Consider the following 21,547-nt stretch of genomic DNA (forward strand, 5'->3'; position numbering starts at 1 on the left):
CACTATTATCACTCACCATGATCACTGTATCGTCTTTGCTTCTGGCTTGAAGAAATGCTTCTTTGGACTTTGTGGTGAGGAGATTGTCCCGTGCTATTATTAAGATCACTGCTTGGCCTAACCTTAGCAAGTGAAAGATTGCTGCTGGAACTTGAATCACTAGCATCCAGCTAGGAAAAAAAAAATGAAAAAGGACAACATACATACAAACACAAATGATTTATTAAAATATAAAGCTGAATTCCACATAATAGAGCTATTTTAGTGAGATGTTAAATTGTAGCCAAAAATACAAGGAACAGACATATTCCTGTTGGTCATTCTAAAGTAAAGAAACAGGGAAGGGTAATATACTTTTCTAAAATATGCTGCAAAGGGCAGAAAACAAATACATTTGTAAATATACATTATTCCCATGATGAGCTGCTATGTGAAATTGCTTTTAAATACTACTTGTAGATAAGATATATTATGAAAACAAAGATTATCTGTGACAATGTCTAGCATTAAAAGCTACTACCTTGAAAAAGAAATAGCTAATAAAAAAGGAAAAATAGTCACAGGACTTTAATACTATTACTTGCATACATATAAAAAGTTATCAAGCTAAAAGAAAATTACAAATGGTATCTTTAGCTGTCCTTTCTGAAACTACTCTTACCTCTGATGATTTTCTGCCCAACAACAAATATGTGGCTGTGATTTCATCATATTTCATTTTACTAAGAGATTCTTGAATTTCTTCTTGTGAATATCCCATTCCCACCATAATATCTAAAAGAAGGGTACAAGACAATTTATACAACAAAGTATTTTGTTTCAGAATAAAATGCTCCCTTGACTTTAAAAGACTATGCATTTTAAAAATAAAAATGCATATTTAACCAATTATTCTAGTTACCAGCTGCTAGAGCAGTTCATATATGCTTCTGAAAGTCAGTGACATACAATTTATCCATAAACGTATAATATAAATACTCCCCATACATTCAGAGTATCATTCTGGCACTGTTCCCACCCCCCACCCCTGCCCACACAAGATTACCTATTCTTTTCTGGTCTGAGATGTCTAGCTCTGGTTCTACAAATGGTTTAAGTTCATCATCCTCATGCCCTGCATTGATCCACCTGTCCTTCATGATTTGCTACAAAAAAGCATTCAAAAGGAGAAGAGTAAAGAAAAAAAAGTCATAGTAACATTTCAACTACTCCACTTAAGGTCTCTGAACTTTAAAGTTTATTTTGAATTTCACTACATAAAACTCATGGGGAAAATGCTTTATACTTTCTTAGCATATCATTTTCTTTCTTTTTGTTTTTTTTGTTTTTGGTGAGGCAATTGGGGTTAGGTGACTTGCCCAGGGTCACACAGCTAGTAAGTGTCAAGTGTCTGAGGCCGGATTTGAACTCAGGTACTCCTGACTCCAGGGCCAGTGCTCTATTCACTGCGCCATCTAGCTGCCCCCAGCATATCATTTTCTTAAAAGACTAGCATTAGATTCTGTGAAGGGCACATCAAAGCCATCTGATTTGACCAAGAATCTTATCTTATAACATATGCTATAAGTAGTGATCCAGACTCTCTGCCTTAAGGCATCCAGTCAGGTAAAAACCTCCTAAGGCAGCCCATTCTACCTTCAAATGGCTTTAATTGTTGGCTCTTGAACCACCTCTGGAGCCAAGAAGAATAAGTGGAACACTTCTTTAACATGACAAGTTTTCCAAAATCTGAAGAAAGCAACCATATCCCCTTTATTTCTTCTACTCCAAGATAAACACCCCAAGTTTCTTTCATTGGTTGTCATGTGCATGGTTGTTATATGGATGAGCTTAAGCTCCTTTACTATCTTAGTTATGCTCTAGCTTATCAATGCTTTTTCTAAAACATGGTGTCCAGAAATGAACACAATGTAGTGAAACCCAGGGCTGAGTAATGTGGGAATATTTCAATATAGGACATTATGTTTCTCCTAAAACAGTGTAAGACTGAGGTAGTGTGGGCTGTTTGGTTTTTTTTTTGGGGGGGGGGGAGAAGGGGAGGTACAGTTTCCATGAAACAGGGCTGAGTTTTAACTACCAGATAGTTTTCAAATGAATTGAAGATTAACCATCCATTCCCTATCTTATATTTGGTAGAGCTGATATTTTTTTCAACCCAAGTGTAAGACTATATTTATCTCTAATAAAATTTAGCTAACTACATTTGATTTGATGCTCAAGCCTACTGAGATTTTTTTTTTTCCTGATTCTAACTCAGTATCTGGGTTGGCTATTCTACCTGGTTGTCAATTTTAATGAGCATATCTACACTTTTATCCAAGTTATTGATAAAAATATTAGATAGCACAAATCCAAGAAAAAAATCCCTGGGATAACCTCCTGAAGATTGCTTTTATATAGTAGACACTAAACTACCAATCTTTGGTTCTCACCAGTTTACCATAATACACCTGTCTAGTACTACCGTCTAGTCCATATCCATCCAACTGGTCCACAAGAATATCATGAAATATTCTATTAATTTTTTTTTAAAATAAAAATCTAGGTAAATTTAGGGACATTATTTCCTTGGTTCTACTAGTCTAAGTTATCCCATCAAAAAAGGAAATGAAGTTAATTCGATATAACCTGCTTTTGCTGAAGTCATGTGGCTCTTTGTGATTATCACTTCCTTTCTTTAAATGTTCACTACCCATTCCCATAATATTTCTAGAATACTGTAAAGAATTCAAGTCAAGCTCACTAGCCTATCATTTGCTGACTCAACTCTTCCCTTTTTGGAAAATCAGAATATGTTTGCTTTTCTCTGGTCCTCTTAAGTGTTTCATGTTGAAAGTCTCCAGAAATAAATTAAGTACTTTGGACAGGGTAAGCAAAGCTCTAAAAATATTTCAAAGAATGTTCAGTTTCCTTTATTTTTCATGTTGGTAATTACCTCTAGTGTGCCTCTTTTGGTTGGATTTAGCACCAGGAAACGTTTGAGGAGATTTTCACAATCCGTGGACATGTAGAAAGGAATTCTATATTTCCCTCTTAATACTCTCTCTCTCAGTTCCTTTAGGGAGGTCAGAATGGAAGAGGGGCAAAACAATGATAGGTTAAAAGGACACCATCAAGGAGATATACGTTTACAACTATTTAGCCTATACACATTTTTATTATTTGGAGGGTATTTAGTAATACCATCAATTCTGGTGGAATTTAATAATAAGAATGAAATTATTTTATATACCTTTAGGTTTTGTCCATCAAAAGGAAGAGAACCACTCACAAGAGTGTAAAGAATAACACCTAGACTCCAAACATCCACTTCAGGTCCATCATATTTTTTGCCCTGGAAGAGTTCTGGAGCTGCATATGGAGGACTGCCACAAAATGTATCTAGTTTATTTCCAACAGTAAATTCATTACTAAAACCAAAGTCCGCTATTTTAATGTTCATATCTGCATCTAGCAATAGATTTTCAGCCTAGAAGAAAAACATTAAGGAAAAAATGAGAGTCTTACTGAGTAAACAACACAATTACTAATATAAGTGATTTAGAACTAGGTATTAATTTAAAATAAAGTCTTTTACCAATGATCTGCAAATCAAGTCAACAATAACCATTTATTAAGTGCCTACTAGATGCCAGGCACTTTTTCTTTTACAAAGTCAAAAAAATCACCCTTACTCTCAAGGAGCTCACAGTCTAAAGGAGGAAATACCACGCAAACAACTAAGTACAAACAACCTATGTTGTTTCACTTCTGTCCAACTCTTCATGACCCCATTCTTGGGTTTTCTCGTCAAAGATACTGAAGTATTTTGTCATTTCTGTCCCCAGCTCATTTTACAAATGGGGAGACTGAGGCAAACAGGATTAAGTGACTTATCCAGGGTCACACGGCTAGTAGTATCTGAGGCCAGATTTTAATTTAGGCCTTCTTAACTTTAGGCCCAGTTGGTGTTCTTTCCACTGAGCTGTCCTATAAAAAAGCTATATATAAACAAGTTATAGAAAAGATAAATTGGAGATAACCTCAGAGGAAAGACATTTTAATATCTAATGAAGAAGCCTTTCTAGAAAAACTAGAAAATAAATCAGAATCCATACTATTATGTCATAAGAAACCCTTAAATTCCACATCAATTTAAGCCACAAATAGTAATTAAGAAGGTATTTTGCAGGACAACCGATCAAGTATAACTGAATCTTGTTTATTCACTGACAAAAACTTTTTTTAAACTTTTAAAACTTATTTGCTTTAAGTTCAGAGTAAAGTAAAAATATTTTGCTGCCCCAAAATATTTCCATTCCATTAGCCTTCCAAATGTAGACAAAAGGAAAAGAGTGTAATGTCTCTCTCCTAACATGTTCTTAGGGAATTTACTCTTTTAATCCTTGATGGCTCTGCTTACAATGAAAAACAGGTACAAAAAGATGTTAATGGTATAGACAATAGTTTCACTCACAGTCAAGTCTTGTCAAAATGACTATGGTGAGGCAGTAGTGTATTGATTTGGGACAAAATAATGACTACAAAGTAGACCATCACAGCATAAAATGCTTAACATCATTTCTTTTTTTGAAACACTCTCCACTGTGGCTTAAAATGAATAAAAAAATAAACACACAAATTGAATTTCTTATTTAAAAACAAAATTTAAGTGGTAATTAATTTTTATTAGCACAGCTAGGAAAGGTAATGTTTCACGCAGAACCTAGTCAAATACTATTTATTTCTACTTACTTTAAGATCCCTGTGAACAATATGCTTTTGGTGGCAGTACTGTACCGCGGATACTATCTAGATGGGGGGGAAAAAGGCTTGGTTAAATTATCACTGAAGATGAGATTAATAATTAACAAGTCAACACTTAAAAGTGAAACATTATTGCACCTTTGCAATCAGTATTTCAAAAACTCTAAAAATACCAAATAGTCAACTGAATAGAAATCTATCATCTGACTTTTCAGAGAACAATATTCTTGTTGATTATAATTTTGAGATGTCTAAATCTAGATCTAATTGGATCAAATCTTATCTGCTGGTGAAAGGCTCTCTTCTTACTCCTAAGGGAGGTATGATACTTCTGGTCTTGTCCTCAAACTTCTAGTTCAATATGAAGTACCAGTAGCCGCCTGGAGAAAGTTTACGCTTCTAACTCTAGTGATGACCCCAACTCAAGGCATGCTTACTTCCTCAGTAACAACTAAAAACACACATCTTTATATCTTTGGGTTTTTTGCTTGTTTGTTTTTGAGACAATCAAAGATTAAATGACTTGCCCAGGGTCACATAGCTAATAAGTATCTGAGGCTGAATTTGAACTCAGGTCTTCCTGACTGCAGGTCTGGCCACTGTGGGTGCTTTGTTGCTCCTATCTTTATATCTTTGTGATTCGAAATAACTTTCTTTATAACAATCCTGTAAAACAGGAAATGCAATGATTATTATCCTGCTTTTATAGGTGTAAAACTGAGGATCAGAGAAGTAAAGGGATTTAATACCCAGGGTTGGAGTCAAGTTTCCAACCACATCTTTCATAACAAATTGAGTATTCTTTGAATTACATCATTCTGCCTTTATCAATGCTTCTAGTTTTCAGACAGGCAGCTCTAGATTGTCTAAGTTAGATTATCCACCTTATTCCTTAACTGAGAATGAATTTACTGAACTTCTGGTTTTCATCATGGTTACCACATGAATGATATTTAAAGTAAAAAAGAAATGATAATAAATTAGAACTGCTATTAGAAAACCACACTAACACTTGTCAAAATCCATGTATGAGACAATTTACTTTTAAAAATTGGATAAAATATACTTTTGTTTTTAGTTATCACCTATATTTCCCATTCTATATTTCCCATTCCCAGAAAGTCACCCGTCATATATTTTTAAAAAGTTCCCCTACCCCCGGACAATGAGGGTTAAGTGACTTGCCCAGGTTCATACAGCTAGAAGTCTGAGGCTGGATTTGAATTCAGGTCCTCCTGAATCCAGGGCCAGTTCTTTATCCACTGTACCACCTAGCTGCCCCCCTTCATATTAATAAAGTAGAAAAATGGGATAAAAATTGAGCAAACCCAAACTGTATACTGAAAAAAGACTAATGTTGGGATTTCTGCCTTAGTCCCACATACCTAATCCAACATAAACCTGAAATTTGTAGATTGAATAATGATAAATAATTTCAATAAGAAACTATAATAAGTGACTTCTTCCATCCCCAAATTAGCACACATACCCCCCCCCCCGGGGGTGAAATCAACAGGAAATTAAGTAGCAGGCTTCAGCAAGGACAAAGTCCTCTGATGAAAAGCCAGACGTACCCATGAGAGCTCAGAGATCCCACTAGAAGGGGTAGTGAGGGAGAGTTGGTATAGTAAGATATCTTATGGAGGGAGATAGTAGTAGTAGCAGCAGCAGCAGCTGTGTGACCCTGGGCAAGTCACTTAATCCATTTGTCTCAGTCTCCTCAACTGTAAAACGGGAATAACCATACATATTTTGCACAGTTATTGTAAAGATCAAATGAGACTGGCACACAGTAAATTACATATATATGATTATTCTTTTTCCCCTCCCCTTCCTTCAGTTTCTTTTTGTTCCTATTTCTTCCATTTACACTGCTGTCATCATCATGTATCTTGTTTTCCTGCATCTGCTTACATCGGTTCATGTAAGTTTTCCTCTTAATGCTTCTCTGTAGTCTTCATATTCAACATTCCTTATAGAGCAATTAATATTTCTTTATTTCATGTTCTTTCCGTTCAGCCAATCAATGTGTATCTACTTAATTTCCAAATATTTGCTAGAACAGAAAGTGCAGCTATAAATAATTTGGATTATGTGAGTGCCCCCTGCCCCCAATCATTTACTTCCTTGAGCTATATGCCTAATAGTGGTGGATTATCTGGGTCAAAGGATATGGGAACTTTAGTTACTTTCTTGCCCAAATTCCAACCTGTGTAATTTAAGATTCTAAATGTGGATTCTAATGTGTTCCCCCAGTTTGGGGGAAACTGACTAAAAATCACTGATAAAACGAGTTTAGGTTTTTTTTGTTTTGTTTTGTTTTGTTTTGTTTTTGCGGGGCAATGGGGGTTAAGTGACTTGCCCAGGGTCACACAGCTAGTAAGTGTCAAGTGTCTGAGGCTGGATTTGAACTCAGGTACTTCTGAATCCAGGGCCAGTGCTTTATCCACTGCGCCACCTAGCCGCCCCCGAGTTTAGGTTTTTAAGGGTTTATTGGAAAATAGAAAGAAAAAGATTGAGAACAGAATTCTAACAGCCTGGCATTCCTATCTTTCCTCAAATTTCCTGTGAAGTCCTCTGCCGCCACCACCATCAAGTCCGGAAGCCAAAAGGCCAGCGCTCTCTCCCCAGGCTCCCTTTCCTCCTTCCTGTCTCCTCCCAGACCATAGGAGGCTCCTCCAGTTGATTGGCTGGTAGACTTGATAGACAGCACCCATGAGCAAACGTCATTTCCTGATGCCAAAGAAAAGCCACAATGCCTCTGAGGCATTTTCCTCATGGTGGAGCTCTCCACAGCAAGTCTCCAGTAGGTGGCGTCATTCCAATCATTACAAACCGCTTTCCAAAATAGTTGGGTTAACTCACAGCTTCACCAACAGAGCTCTCTTGTATGTTACCTACTGACATATGATGAACTTCTCAGTGTGGTATGATTTAAAATACACTCAGACTAGAAACAAAGATATCTGGGTTCCAGCCTTGGCTCTGCCCCTTCCTCTGTTTGGCTACCAGTAATATGGGGCATCAGTTCTTTTCTACAAAATAAAGGGACTGGATTAAATTACCTCTAAGATACTTTTTTTTTTTTTTGGCAGGAGTGTGTGTGTGTGTGTGTGTGTGTGTGTGTGTGAGAGAGAGAGAGATCTAAGATACTTCTTGATCTAAATCAATGTTCTACAGGAAAATATTCATGTCAAGAAAAATTTTTTTCTAAATTATCTTAATTAGTAGTCACTTTTTCCTCTACAGTACCCTCAATGTGTAGATTTCAAGTAATCCAAATTTATATCAATCTTTCCCCCGCCCCCCTTGCAGGGCAATGAGGGAAAAGTGACTTGCCCAGGGTCACACAGCTAGTAAGTGTCAGGTGTCTGAGGCTGGATTTGAACTCAGGTCCTCCTGAATCCAGGGCCACTGCTTTATCCACTGCACCACCTAGCTACCCCAGCAAACTTATATCAATCTAAGAAAAACAACTGGGAATGTAAATCTGCAATAGAAAATATGAAGTGTTCCTAAGGAACATAATACATCAAATAATTGCTACCACCTCAACAATCACAGAGACAGTCTTAAGAACCTGAGCCTAGAAGCCCATGATAACATGATGCTCTGTTAGATCACCAGTTGTGCATCTGACAATTGCAGCCAACATCAAAAGGAACACTCCCCATGGAGAATGGACACATCATCCTGACTATAATCAATACCAACTGCTAAACAACTGCTATCCATAGTCAGCCAATTCCAAGAATCCTGGAAATAACATTGCTCTGCCATTGAAGTTCTCCAGTTCAAGGGAGAAACCCCTGTGAAGAGGCCAGTTACTCCAATCAAATGCTGACCAACTGCTATCCATAGGGCAGGCAAGCCAGCATAGCTAAGCCAGAAAAACAACCTAATGGAAAGACAGGAGATGGCAGCATATGCCAGCTAACTTAAACTACCACCACAACCTTGAAAACCACCTCAAACCCCGATGAAGAGAGAGTCAAGGTCCAAGACACCAGTGAATAGTTGAGCCCTCCCACCCTATCAGTTTAGCATCCAACTAACCTTCAAAGCCATCATCTAAGGAACCAACCCTTTTAGAAATGAGACCTGGCAAATATTTCTCCTGGTGCTACAGGCCCTGCCTCCTCAGAAGCCAATGCTTTTATTTTTTTTTTTGGTGGGGCAATGAGGGTGAAGTGACTCGCCCAGGGTCACACAGCTAGTAAATGTCAAGTGTCTGAGGCTGGATTTGAACTCTGGTCCTCCTGAATCCAGGGCAGGTATTTTATCCACTGCGCCACCCAGCTGCCCCCAGAAGCCAGTGCTTTTAAAGATTTTTGTCACCTAAGTCCCTGGCACTGTCAAATGGTTCAATATAAGAAATGGATTTGGTTTTATCAAGGGAAACAACATTAATATATATTACAAGCTAGGTGATGTACTAGATAGATGCCAGGCCTGGAGCCAGGAGACCTCATTTTCCTTAGTTCAAATTTGGCCTCAGACAGGCTATGTGATCCTGAGCAAATCACTTTACCCTGTTTGCCTCAGTTTCCTCATCTGTAAGATGAACTGGAGAAGTAAATGGCAAACCACTCCAATATCTCTGCCAAGAAAACCCCAAATGGGGTCACAAGGAATTGGATACAACTGAAAAACAACAAATCACTATGTGCTTTGCTACTGTACTTTAGGGGCCATGGGGCATTTCCATTTGAATTCTGATACATGTGTTCTCTCCTCACAAGAATGTGAGTGCTTTGAAAGGATGGTCTTATGTAACTAATGACTGGAATGATGCCACCTGCTGGAGATTTACTGTAGCAAAGCTCCACCATAAGGAGAAGGCGTCTGAAGGGCAAGACATGCGGCTCTTTGGCGGCAGGAAGTGATGTTTGTGTGTGGGAGGAAGAGGGGGCAAGGCTGGCGCTTTCAGGCTCTCTTTTGTGTGGACTCTGGTGGAGAGCAGAGCGAAAGATGCGTTCTCCCTTTGATAGATAGATTAATCTAGGCCTTTCTCTCTCTCTCTACCAAATTCTTATTCTCCTTAATAAATGCTTAAAGGTCTAACTCTTGCTAAAGCTTATAATTTATTGGCGACCACTCATTAGATATTTTAGACAGTTTAGCTAGAATTTTAGCCCCCCTTCCACTTACTTTGTTTTTAAAAAAACATCTCTAACATTTACCACTGTATTTCTCTTCTCTCCCCCTCCTCAAAAAAACTTCTAAGAACAAAAAAAGAGAAAACCACTTCAGCAAGACTAATGAGATGCAGCACAACTTAGAATGTGTCAGTAACATTCTATACCCTTAGTTGGTACCCACACCCTCTGCCAAGAAGGAAGGTACCTTTTAATATCTCTTCTTAAGAGTTAAGTTTGGTCATTTAATTTCACAGCATTCAGTTTCAGCTGTTTTGTTACTGTTCAGTTCTTTCATAGTTTTACTACTATAGTTGATAGGAATTTAATTTCCTGGTTCTGCTTATTTCACTTTGTATTAGTGAGGTCTTTTCATGATTCTCTGTATTCATTATTCACTATTTTTTTAATAGTCTATAACATTCATGTACCATAACTTGATAGGCCTATACCTTAGTTTCTAGTTCTTTACTACTAAGAAAAGTGCTGCTGTAACTATTTTGCTATATCTGTAGTCTTTCTTTTTATCATTTATCTCCTTGGGCTTTATGTCTAGTAGGGGAATTTCTAGGTAAAGGTATAGAAATGTTAGCCATTTTCCTCACATACTACTACTTTTTTTTCCCCTCGGGTGAGGCAATTGGGGTCAAGTGACTTGCCCAGGGTCACACAGCCAGCAAGTGTCAAGTGTCTGAGGCCAGACTTGAACTCAAATCCTCCCAACTTCAGGGCCGATGCTCCATCCAACTGCACCACCTAGCTGCCCCCCTCACATACTTTTTTTTTGGTGAGGTAATTGGGGTTAAGTGACTTGCCCAGGGTCACACAGCTAGTAAGTGTCAAATGGCTGAGGCCGGATTTGAACTCAGGTACTCCTGACTCCAGGGCCGGTGTTCTATCCACTGCGCCACCTAGCTGCCCCTCCCTCACATAATTCTAAATTGCTTTCCACAATGGGTTCAAAACCTACCAATCCTGTTACTAAACTCTTAACTTCATACAGACTACATCTCAATAGAGGGCTCTTAAATACCTATATTTAACAGAACATTCAGAGAAAATAGTTTTGCTTAGACTGGGGCTTTGCCTCAGTATGAAAGATGAGTGGTGAGTAGGTTTCAAGGAGAACTTAAACAGGGTTCAACACAGGAATGACTCTTGAGTTAGGTCTTTACAACATAAAATCATTATTTTATCTCAAGTGAATTTCTAGAATTTCTAGAATATTAGTCACACTAATATTCAACTACAAGTACAAGCATTCCAGAACCAAACACTCATTTATTCCATACTCATTGAATGCCTATGTGCAAAGCACTATGGGCAATATACAGATTAATCAGACAGCCTTTATGCTCATGGAATTTGTAATCTAGAAAATATATAAGTAATTACAATGCAAGGAAAAATGGGAAATAATAAAGAGATGTATGAATGAAGTATTATGGGGTTAAGGACCTGGTTCTTCATCTGTAAAATGAGGGGATAAGAGAAGACAATCTATAATAACGTTTCCAACTTCAAAATCTAGAATTTTGTTGGGGATGAAAAGAGGAATCAAGGAAGGCTCCATGGGAGAGATTTCATTTTAACTAAACTTTGAAGGATGAGTAAGATTTCTGTAGCCTGCAGTGTGTGTGTGGAAGAAAGGAGGACCAGGGAAGAAAAGACACGCAATTTCAGGTGAAGGGAACAAAATGAGCAAAGGCACAGAAGTTGGGAAACCTCAGTGTATGGTTAAGAAATAGCATTTAGTTCAGTAGTGCTAAAAGTGTAGTCCAGGAACCCCTAGAGGTCCCCAAGATCCTTTCAGGGGATACACAAGGTCATTTTAATATTGAATACAGTAAATAGTGACATATATATGGGAGAGGGGAAGAAAATTTATTAAATTTTAAGAACATAAAGGGGTTCTAAGACTTTTTGGGTTTTTTTTTTTGGGGGGGGGGCGCAATGAGTTAAGTGACTTGTCCAGGGTCACACAGCTAGTGTCAAGTGTCTGAGGCCAAATTTGAACTCAGGTCCTCCTGAATCCAGGGCCAGTGCTCTATCCACTGCACCTAGCTGCCCCAGTTCTGAGACTTTTGATCCCACTGGAAAGTTTTTAAAGGGCTTGATAGCAATATCAAAGAGCATGGATTTCACTTTACATGCAACTGGGAACTACTCAACATTTTTGTACTTCTGACCTCAACACTTAAAACTGCCACCTGTAGTTTCTTTAATCAGTGTTTCTTCTTCTTTTTCTTTTTTCTTGGTGAGGCGATTGGGGTTAAGTGACTTGTCCAGGGTCACACAGCTAGTGTCAAGTGTCAGAGGCCAAATTTGAACTCACGTCCTCCTGACTCCAGGGCTGGTGCTCTATCCACTGCACCACCTAGCTGCCCCCAATCACTGTTTCTTAATTAACAAATCTGAAAAGACTTTTCTTAGTTCTCATCCTCTTCATTTGACCCTTTGGTTTTCCTGCCACTTCTCTATGACCTTTAAGTCTCTGACTCTTTTAAGTCTCCACTGCTGGCTTACTATCTCTATAAGAATCCTATTTCCATACTCCCCACCCATTAACTGTGAGTATTCCCCCAAATTCTGTCCTAACCACTCTTCTCTATACTTCTCTCTGTGACCTATTAGTTCCCATGGGTTTAACAGTCATCTTGATTCAGATAATCCAAGGACCTATATATTCAGATCCAATCTCTTCCCTTTCAATCCTCTATCACCAATTGCCTATTGAACATAATCAAACTGTAAACCCTGGAGACTGACTGTAAACCGTGGAGATATCTTATTTATATATTAAAAAGTGAACTTATTGCATTTCACCTCAAACTCAATCTTCCAAATTTCTCTATTTCTGCCAAAGGCACTATCATCTTTCCAGGCTCAAAAGTTCCTAGCCTCAGCATTATCCTAGACACCTATTTCCTTCATCCTACATTTTCAATCAGTTGCTAAATCCTGTCATAACAATATCCACAAAAATCTCTGCATTCTAAACCTTTCAGCTTACACCTTACTTCAGGCCCTTATCACTTTTTTTTTAAAGTGAGGCAATTGGGGTTAAGTGACTTGCCCAGGGTCACACAGCTAGTAAGTGTTAAGTGTCTGAGGCCACATTTGAACTCAGGTCCTCCTGACTCTAGGGCTGGTGCTCTATCCACTGGGCCACCTAGCTGCCCCATCACCTTTTGTTTACACTATTTTAGAAGCCTTCTAAAATGCTCTCCCTGTTTCAAATTGCCCCTTATTTCAATTCATCCTCCACATGGCTGCCAAAATGATTTTCTTTAATGCACAGATATGATCATGTCACTACTGTTCTCAGACTCAATACTGGAGTTATTGCCTTTAGAATCAAAGGTCAAACTATAGTAAGCACATCAAATAGGGAATCTTATAAAGCGATGGTCCTCAAACTTTACTCTCTTAATTACCGAGAGCCCCAAGAGCTTTTCTTTATGTGTTATATCTTTCAATATTTACCATATCAGACAAAGTGATAAAATTTAAAAACAACAAACCCATTACATGCTAACATGAATAACACATTAATAATGAAAAATAATAATCTTGTTTTGGTTGACAAAAATCTGATTTCACAGACAGGTATTTGGAAAGGGAATAGTATTTTAAAAGGTTCAGTATTATTATGAAAATAGTTTTGACTTTACAGATACTTTGAAAGTTTCTCAAAGATTCTTGAGGGTACATGGATGACACTGACAACCACTGATACAAGCAATTGAAAAAAATCTTAAGAATAAGACGCATTCTCTAACATATAGTAGTCAAAGAATAGGAACAGCCAGTTCTTAAAAAAGTAAATACGAACAATCAATCTAAAATCTAAAATTGTTTAGGTTCTTTAATATGAAGGAACTGAGGCAAACAGAGGTTAAATGACTTGCCCAGGGTCATATGGCTAGAAAGCATCTGAGGCCAGATTTAAAGTTCAATTCAGACCTTTGTTACTCCAGGGCTTCATATACTGCCTCATCAGTGGAGTTGGATAATTTTATAATCTTTGCATAAAGTACAAAATTTAAAAACACTAGCTGAATCTGTTGAAAGCAATGTAGAGGGACCCAAGATGGCGGAGGAAAGGCAGAAAACAATGTAGAATTATATACACGGCTAATGAAAGAATTATATATATATATCTCTCTATGTAATAAGAGGTACAAAAGTCTTAGAACCAACCTACCCAAAAACATTGGCTCAGTGATCCGGATATTAGGAAGGAGTATGGCTGAGGAAGCTATGTCATGAATAACGTTTTTCTTTGAAGACAAAGTTCAGGTACTATCTTTTTTACAAATATTGTTCCTTCCCAATTTTAAGTATCCTCCTTTCCCTAACTTCTACTTGTTTTGTATATTTATTCCACCACTATGGCTTACATCCAAGTATGTCTCCCTCAACAGAATGCAAACTTCTTGACACAAAGGTTTATTTCTTCTTACGCGTATTACCAGTGCCGAGTACAGTGTTTTGCTTATATCATGTTTAATAAATGCTTATTGATTAAATATGCATTTCTATCAGTTATTTTCTTTTTTTTTGGCGGGGCAATGAAGGCTAAGTGACTTCACACAGCCAGTGTCAAGTGTCTGAAGCCAAATTTGAACTCAGGTCCTCCTGAATCCAGGGCCAGTGCTGTATCTACCATGCTACACAGTTGCCCCTATCAGTTATTTCTTATATTTGTCATATGACTAGCTCACTTCACCTCCCTTCATATAATTCTCTGGTAATATTCTTTATACTTTTTTTTTGGGGGGGGGGGGGGGCTCACAGTTCTTTATTGGTAGCACACAGCAGTCTATTTGTGCCCACTATGCAACCTCTCCAACTGTCTTGGTAATTCTCAACTTTAGTTCTTGAGATAATATTATTCTAGGCATTTCATCCATATACTTGTTACAATGCTGGCCCTTTTTTAAAAAGGTTATTATGAGACAACAGATTTAGAGAGGGAAAGGGCCACAGAAGTCTAGTTCAATTATCTCACTTTAAAGTTGAGGATAGGAGCAGCTAGGTGACACTTACTAGCTGTGTGACCCTGGGCAAGTCACTTAACCCCAATTGCCTCACAAAAAAAAAATAATAATAAAATTAAATAAAGTTGAGGAAACTGAGTTTCAAGGAGGTCAAGTGACTTTACTGCAGGTCAATCAAGTAGTAAATATCAGATTCAATATTTGAACTGCCATCTTCTGACTGCAGTCTGAACTCTTTGCACTGTGCATCCAATAAGAGTTTTCATTACAAGCAATTCACGGTAGTTCTTCAAGGCAATCTAGACTGCTCTCTCCTTCTTATTCAATTCTGGGGCTGGTTCACTGCCCATGATAAATGTACTTAAGAACAAATTCCAATGGGCTGTGCCTACAAGTGAACACTGTAGTCTAGATAAGAGGTATTGTGCATTCACCTGGACTTCTCTGTGTGAATAGTTAGGCTTTGTTCTTTTGGATCAATATCAGTTTCATTTTTCATTCTTTTGAGTGATTTTCAGTTTCATTTTAAAGGTTCTACAATGTTCTTGGGCTTGATACAATCTGCATATAAAGAGAAACATCTGGAGGACTTCATAATGTCCACCATCCTGAACTATTTCAAAAACAGTAGTAAATATCTTGGGCAGATTTATGTTCTGTTTTATATTTCACATCACAGAGTCAGAGGGTCAATGAAAATGATCTCTGGTTATATCTAATAAAGAACATTTTTACAATTTTAGATATAAGCATGGAAGACAACTTCTTAGAGGAGAGATTTCAAGATGACATTTGGCTTTAATGGAACAAACATTAATTCTTTATATCTTTCAGGAAGGGTAGTGTAAAAAATGTGATGTGCTGTAGAATATTACTTGTTAAAAGGTACTTGTTCCCTTCTCATACCTTTACCAAAGATATTAATGTGTCTACATTCTTCTCATAATATTTCTGTAGAGACTTATAAGTATGCATATGGAACAGAATGAGTTATAACATTATCTTAATGCCTTTTATTTTTTGGAAAAAAAAAAAGATCCAAGAGTTTTCCAGGCCTTTGGCAACTCCCCCCTTTTCAGAACCATTCCCTCAATCTCTTAAACTTATGTCACCTCTAGTATTGACTTCTCCTTTCTGTATAATTAATGGGTATAGTCCAGTTGTTAATCTCATGGTTTTCTTCCCTTCAGAACTATTTCTATTTTCTCATATATTAAAAAGACTGATGCTTCGAGTCCAGATATGGTGGTTCCACTGTAATTGAATGCTGAAAATTCTTTACAGAGCTTTTTCATTTTTCATCTATTTTTTGCCTTCCTATTCCAGTTTCATTCTTAAATGCCTTTTCAGGCACTTTAACTGTCTTTCTTCAAGCTTCCTATAACTTGTTTCTCTTCAGCCCTGCCCCACCCCTCCACCTTATACTTTACAACAGCCATCACCCATCTACTCTGCAATCCTGAGACACTGGCTTCCTTGTGGTTCTTTCCACAACACACTCCACATCTTCAAGTTCTAAGCATGTTCGCTGGCTATTTCCCATGCTTAGAATGCTCTTTCTATACTACCTGGGTTCCGGCTTCCTCCAAGTTAAAAAGGAAGTTTTTCCCAATTTCTCATTCTAATGCCTTCTCTCTTGATTACTTCCAAATCCTGTAGCTTGTTTGTAAATACTAGTATACTATGAATTCCTTGAGAATAATGTTTGTCTTTTACCTTTTTTTTCTATCTCCACTGTTTGGTACAGTACCTAGGCAGACAGTATGAGTCTGAATGTTTACTGACCAAAGGCAATACTGTTTATCATCTTCCAGCCACCATTTTCCTCCATATGAACTTTCAAATGAATTTATATTCAACAGATATTGCTGTTGGCTGTCATCTCTCTCCATCTGGCAAGGAGAGGAAGTGTGAGCCTGCCAATGAAGTTTCTAGGCTTTTTTGACTTCCTCACTGTGGCAACGTATTTATTTTACTTCAACATTCTTTGGAAAAAAATAATGGTCTGTAATGATAGGTCAGGAGAAAGCTGCTTTAATCACACTATATTACCATCTCATTTTTATTCTTTATTCTAGAGTGACACTCATTTTTTGGACTTTTGCTCAAACATACCAGTAGTTTGTAAACAGACAGCTGAATCAGAAATAATTGTTTCTCAGAAATAACACCAGTAAATTGTTGTTTCCTGTCAAAATACAAGCAATTTTATTTGTTTGTGGTGGTATTCTTGCAAATGCTTACTAGAAACACTGCAGTATGAGATGATCAAATTCGAAATTTCATATTGATGGTGGACTCCACAATAAAACCAAATTAAGTCCTTTATTTTTCTTTCTAAAGGGAACCTGTGATCCATCTTTCTATTCAGGGACAATTTCCTTTTGTCTTCTGGTTTTACTTATAGAGCAGGAGTTGGTTAATAAGGATATTAATACAGAGTTCCTCCAGTAATATGTTTACCTTGTAACTAAACAAGGATTTTCAAGTTTCAAGCACCAGATAAGATAATACTGATATTTTATTTTATTATTTCTAAATTTTTATTTTTATTTCCCAAGTTACATGAAAAAAACAAATTTTCCCATCGATTTCTTAAAACTTCCAAATTCTCTTCCTCCCTCCCTCCCAATAATATGTTTGAAAATGGATGCTTAGTACCTTCTGCCCACTTTTCTAACAACTTGACACTGTAGAAGTAGAAGAGAAGGGCTATTTTGTATTTTTCCTTGCTATGGTTAAAGAATTCATTGCAAAGTGTCAAGCATATTGCTAATGAGCCTTTGTACTTATGTAGACCGGCACTTGGAAAACAGGCCTAGTCTGTTGCCAGGACAGTATTCAAAGACTTTCCAGCATTGCTGAACCAGGCAGAACTGGATCATCATTGGTTCAGCTTTTGAAAGCTGAGAACAAATCTTGCAGGAAAATTGTGAAGGTGGGGCCATAAGAAAAAAGGGCCAATACAGGATATAAAGCAATTAGAAAAGTAACAGAATCCAAAGGAAGAGAGAATATCAGGGAGAAAACGGTAGTTCAATGGTGTCAAATACTACAGAAAGCTCATTGATGAGAAAAAACCATGGGCTACGATAATTAGTAGTTACTGGTGACTCTCACGAAAGCAAATTCAACACAGTTTTGGTGGACTGAACTGCAAAAAAGCATTAAATAAATAGAGGTAGATGATGTAAACCAGTGGTATCAAACTTAAAAAGAAAAAGGGTGGGACTTGCAGGGAGTGGGGAGAGGGAGAGAAACTGCATACTGATTTAGAAAACCACATTTATAGAATTTTTTTTTTGGTGGGGCAATGAGGGTTAAGTGACTTTCCCAGGGTCACACATCTAATAAGTTTCAAGTGTCTGAGGCCGGATTTGAACTCAGGTCTTCCTGAATCCAGGGCCGGTGCTTTATCCACTGTGCTACCTAGTTGCACCCTATAGAAATACACCAGGGGCAGCTAGATGAGAACTACATTTTAATCTGTTTTGGCCTCTTTCAGGAGTGTTAGGGGTAGAATGCTTCCAGTGGCTCAAGCTCCTGACAACTCTAATGTAAACTCTTCTTTGGTAAATTTTGTTTTGTGTGGAAGGAAAGAGAAAAATCAAAATTGGATTGAGAAAATGGCAGGATTAAGGGAAGTCTTTGTGGAGGTGGAGATGGGGAACAGGAATAATTTGAATGATTTGTAAATGTAGATGGAGTGCAAGAGAGGAAGAAGTTGAAGATGTGAGTGATAGAGAGAATGACTGATAGAACAAGGTTATAGAGAGGATAGGAATAGGTTTAGGCTTGAAAAGCAGTATTCTGGTTTAACAATATATATAGTAACAATTTATATAGTACTTAAGAAAGGTAGAGTTGAGTGAAGACTGTTATATAACTTTAAACTTAAGGGGGAAATTGGGGGAAGGGGAAGACAAAGCTTTTTATTCTTTTAGAAATAAGCTTGTTAATTTCAGTGTTATCATTTACAAATTTGCATATAGATTCAGGTCTCCCCCCTACCCCAATCCCCAAGATACATTTAACTTCATGGAATTAAAAAGGCACTAGGAGTTGCTAAATGTCAACAAGTGGCCCCAAGGTCACAGGAACACCAAACTACCCAGGACCAGGTCAGTATAACCTAAATCAAACTGAGGCAGTCAATACTCAAGCATAACAAGAATATTACAGGAGGGCATCAAGTATGCTTTCCAAAGGTTGGAAATGGTATGTGTAGAACTATGCTATTGTCTGCCAAATGATATCATAATGAGAGTAAATAAGAACAAAAATAGGACACTGTGAATGATTGAGAGGCATTTGGGGTGGGGTGAGATAAGCTTTAGTGAACATGCAGGTCCTTTATTTCTTGGGAGGAATTTTAGCTATGCTGTGAGAGTTTATACTCCACAGGTGTTAGAAGAGCTATTTGGAACAATAAAGCAATTATATAAACCATGTTAACTTTTACCCTTGAAAGCAACAAAAGCAGAAATTTTGCAAACAGGTATTTTTTTTAAAAAAGTGATAGAACTCCCAATGTATCATTTCAGAGGTATGTTTGAAAAATGATAAACTGCAGTAAGTAATTTCATAGATATACCAATGAATGAATGAAGATTAAGTATTTACTATGTGCCAAGCTGCCTGCTAGGTGGCGCAGTAAAGAGAGTGTTGGGCCTGAAGAAAGGAGGAGGACATTCCTGAGTTCAAATCTTGCCTCAAATACATACTAGCTGTGTGACCCTGGGAAGGTCACTTAATCCTGTTTGTCTAATTTTCCTCATCATAAAATGAGCTGGAGAATAAAATGCCAAAGCACTCCAGTATCTCTGCCAAGAAAACCCCAAATGGGGTTCATGAACAGTCAGACACAACTGAAAAATGTGCCAAGCATTGTGAGAAGTACTAAGGATACAAAAAAATAAAGTCCTAAGGGGGCAAGAAGGGTGGATCGCAAATCCCAGGCGTCCTTAGAAGTTGTTTCAGCAGGTCAGATTACTGTGCCAGGGGTCTACAGAGTATAGAAGCCTAGAGGACCTTAAATGGAAGTGGAAGGAAAGATAGCAAGAGTTGTTGATATCACAGGAAGGAAGAGAATTAGTGACTCTCATTCTTGTGTCATAGGAACAGTCAAGCAGTTTGGATGAATTCTTAAGTAGCCCATTTGGGCAGGGTTCAAGGCATCCAGTCAAAAGGATCACCAGACACTGAGTGAAGTTCTAAGGTTAGATTTAAAAAACAAAAACAACTGGGCAGCACCAATGAGGCCACTCTATGATTTTTTTTTTCTTCACAATACTTGGCAATCTTATAATAGAGAAAGCTGATAGTGAAGTTTACCTAGGGTTGTACACTGGAAATTCAAAATATAGAAGAATTCTAGGATTTATCCCTAGGACATCTCCTAAAATGTGGCATAATGGAAAGAATATTTGACTAGGAAACAGGTGGCCTGGGCTCTATTTCAATTCATCTTACTAGATTCAAGCCACTGTTCTGGTTTATTGGCATCTTTAAAATTTAGTTCCAACTTTGCAAAACCGTGTCTACCTCAAGATCAGATCTTCTAACTTAATGACACTGACCCTAAACAAAAGCTTCTAAACTACTGCATGTGATTTACATTCGTAAGATCTGAATAATTTCTCAATATTATGTATTGGTAAAGAGTCGCTGACAAATCAATTTGAGAAATAACACAAAGTGCTAAATTTGGTAACACCAAAATCCTCCCTTTCCCTTTCTCCAAGCAACCCCTTCCCCCCAAAATGAAAGTGGTTGCTATGAGGTTAAAGAACCAAAAGAAGCAATGGGAGCTAAGAGCAGATCTTTAATTGCCTCTCACCATATTTTATATTCTCATCTATGTATGTGTTGTTTCCCCCAAAGAACATAAAATTCCTTGAGAGCAAAACTGTTAGTAGATTAAATGTTATAATATGTGAATGAATTCCTCTTTACCCTTTTATTTTGACAGGCAAAAGTTAACAAAAAGGCTGTACCATCAATCAATCAACCAAGAGGGAAAAAGAAGCTAAATGGTTTGAAAAATCTTTGGTTTTTGACTGTCTAGTCTTTAGGACTGGTATTTAACACTGGTATTTAATAGCTACATGACTCTAGGAAAATAATTTAACCTCTGCCTCAGTTTCATCATCTGTAAAATGGGGATTTTCAATGGCACCTACCATCTAGGGATGTTGAAGATCAAATGAGATAATATTTGTAAAGAGATATTTATGATGTTATGGTGATTATGATAGTGATGATATCCTTTAAGGCAAAATTTCGTGCAGTTTTCACTATACCTCAGCTGCTTCACCTAGAGAAAAAAGATAGTCAACTAAAGGTGAGGATATATGGGCCCTTCTGTTCCCGACTCTATGACTTACTTATTTTGCAGCTTTGGACTAATAATAAGCTGAATCTTACAGATAAGTTTCCTTATCTATAAAATAGAGATGATATATATTTTATCTAATTTATAGGAATGTGGTAACAATAAAACAGTTCTTCCATGACTATACTTACTTTAAAGGAAGTCCCTAAGAAGCCCTTGTAGAAAACTCTGATCAGAGTTTGAAAATCCCTAATTTAGTTAACGGACTATTTGCATCTTTTCCATCTCCTTCTAAAAACTGCATGATTCAACAACAAAATTACCTG

At 37.4% G+C, this 21,547-nt stretch overlaps 1 protein-coding gene across 13 annotated transcripts in view; it reads right to left on the minus strand.

The window, feature by feature from the left end:
* MARK3 (microtubule affinity regulating kinase 3) overlaps positions 1-21,547 on the minus strand; it is a 145,187-nt gene that overhangs the window by 31,770 nt on the left and 91,870 nt on the right. For all 13 annotated transcript variants that reach the window (XM_043982400.1, XM_043982402.1, XM_043982398.1 and 10 more), the window contains 6 exons: positions 4,735-4,791; positions 3,233-3,469; positions 2,936-3,055; positions 1,046-1,145; positions 662-774; positions 17-170 (listed from right to left, as the gene is read on the minus strand). In XM_043982400.1, the coding sequence (XP_043838335.1) occupies positions 17-170; positions 662-774; positions 1,046-1,145; positions 2,936-3,055; positions 3,233-3,469; positions 4,735-4,791 (781 nt within the window). The remainder of the gene's footprint in view (positions 1-16; positions 171-661; positions 775-1,045; positions 1,146-2,935; positions 3,056-3,232; positions 3,470-4,734; positions 4,792-21,547) is intronic.

The sequence above is a fragment of the Dromiciops gliroides genome, chromosome 2, assembly GCF_019393635.1.
Source record: "Dromiciops gliroides isolate mDroGli1 chromosome 2, mDroGli1.pri, whole genome shotgun sequence".
NCBI lineage: Eukaryota > Metazoa > Chordata > Mammalia > Microbiotheria > Microbiotheriidae > Dromiciops > Dromiciops gliroides.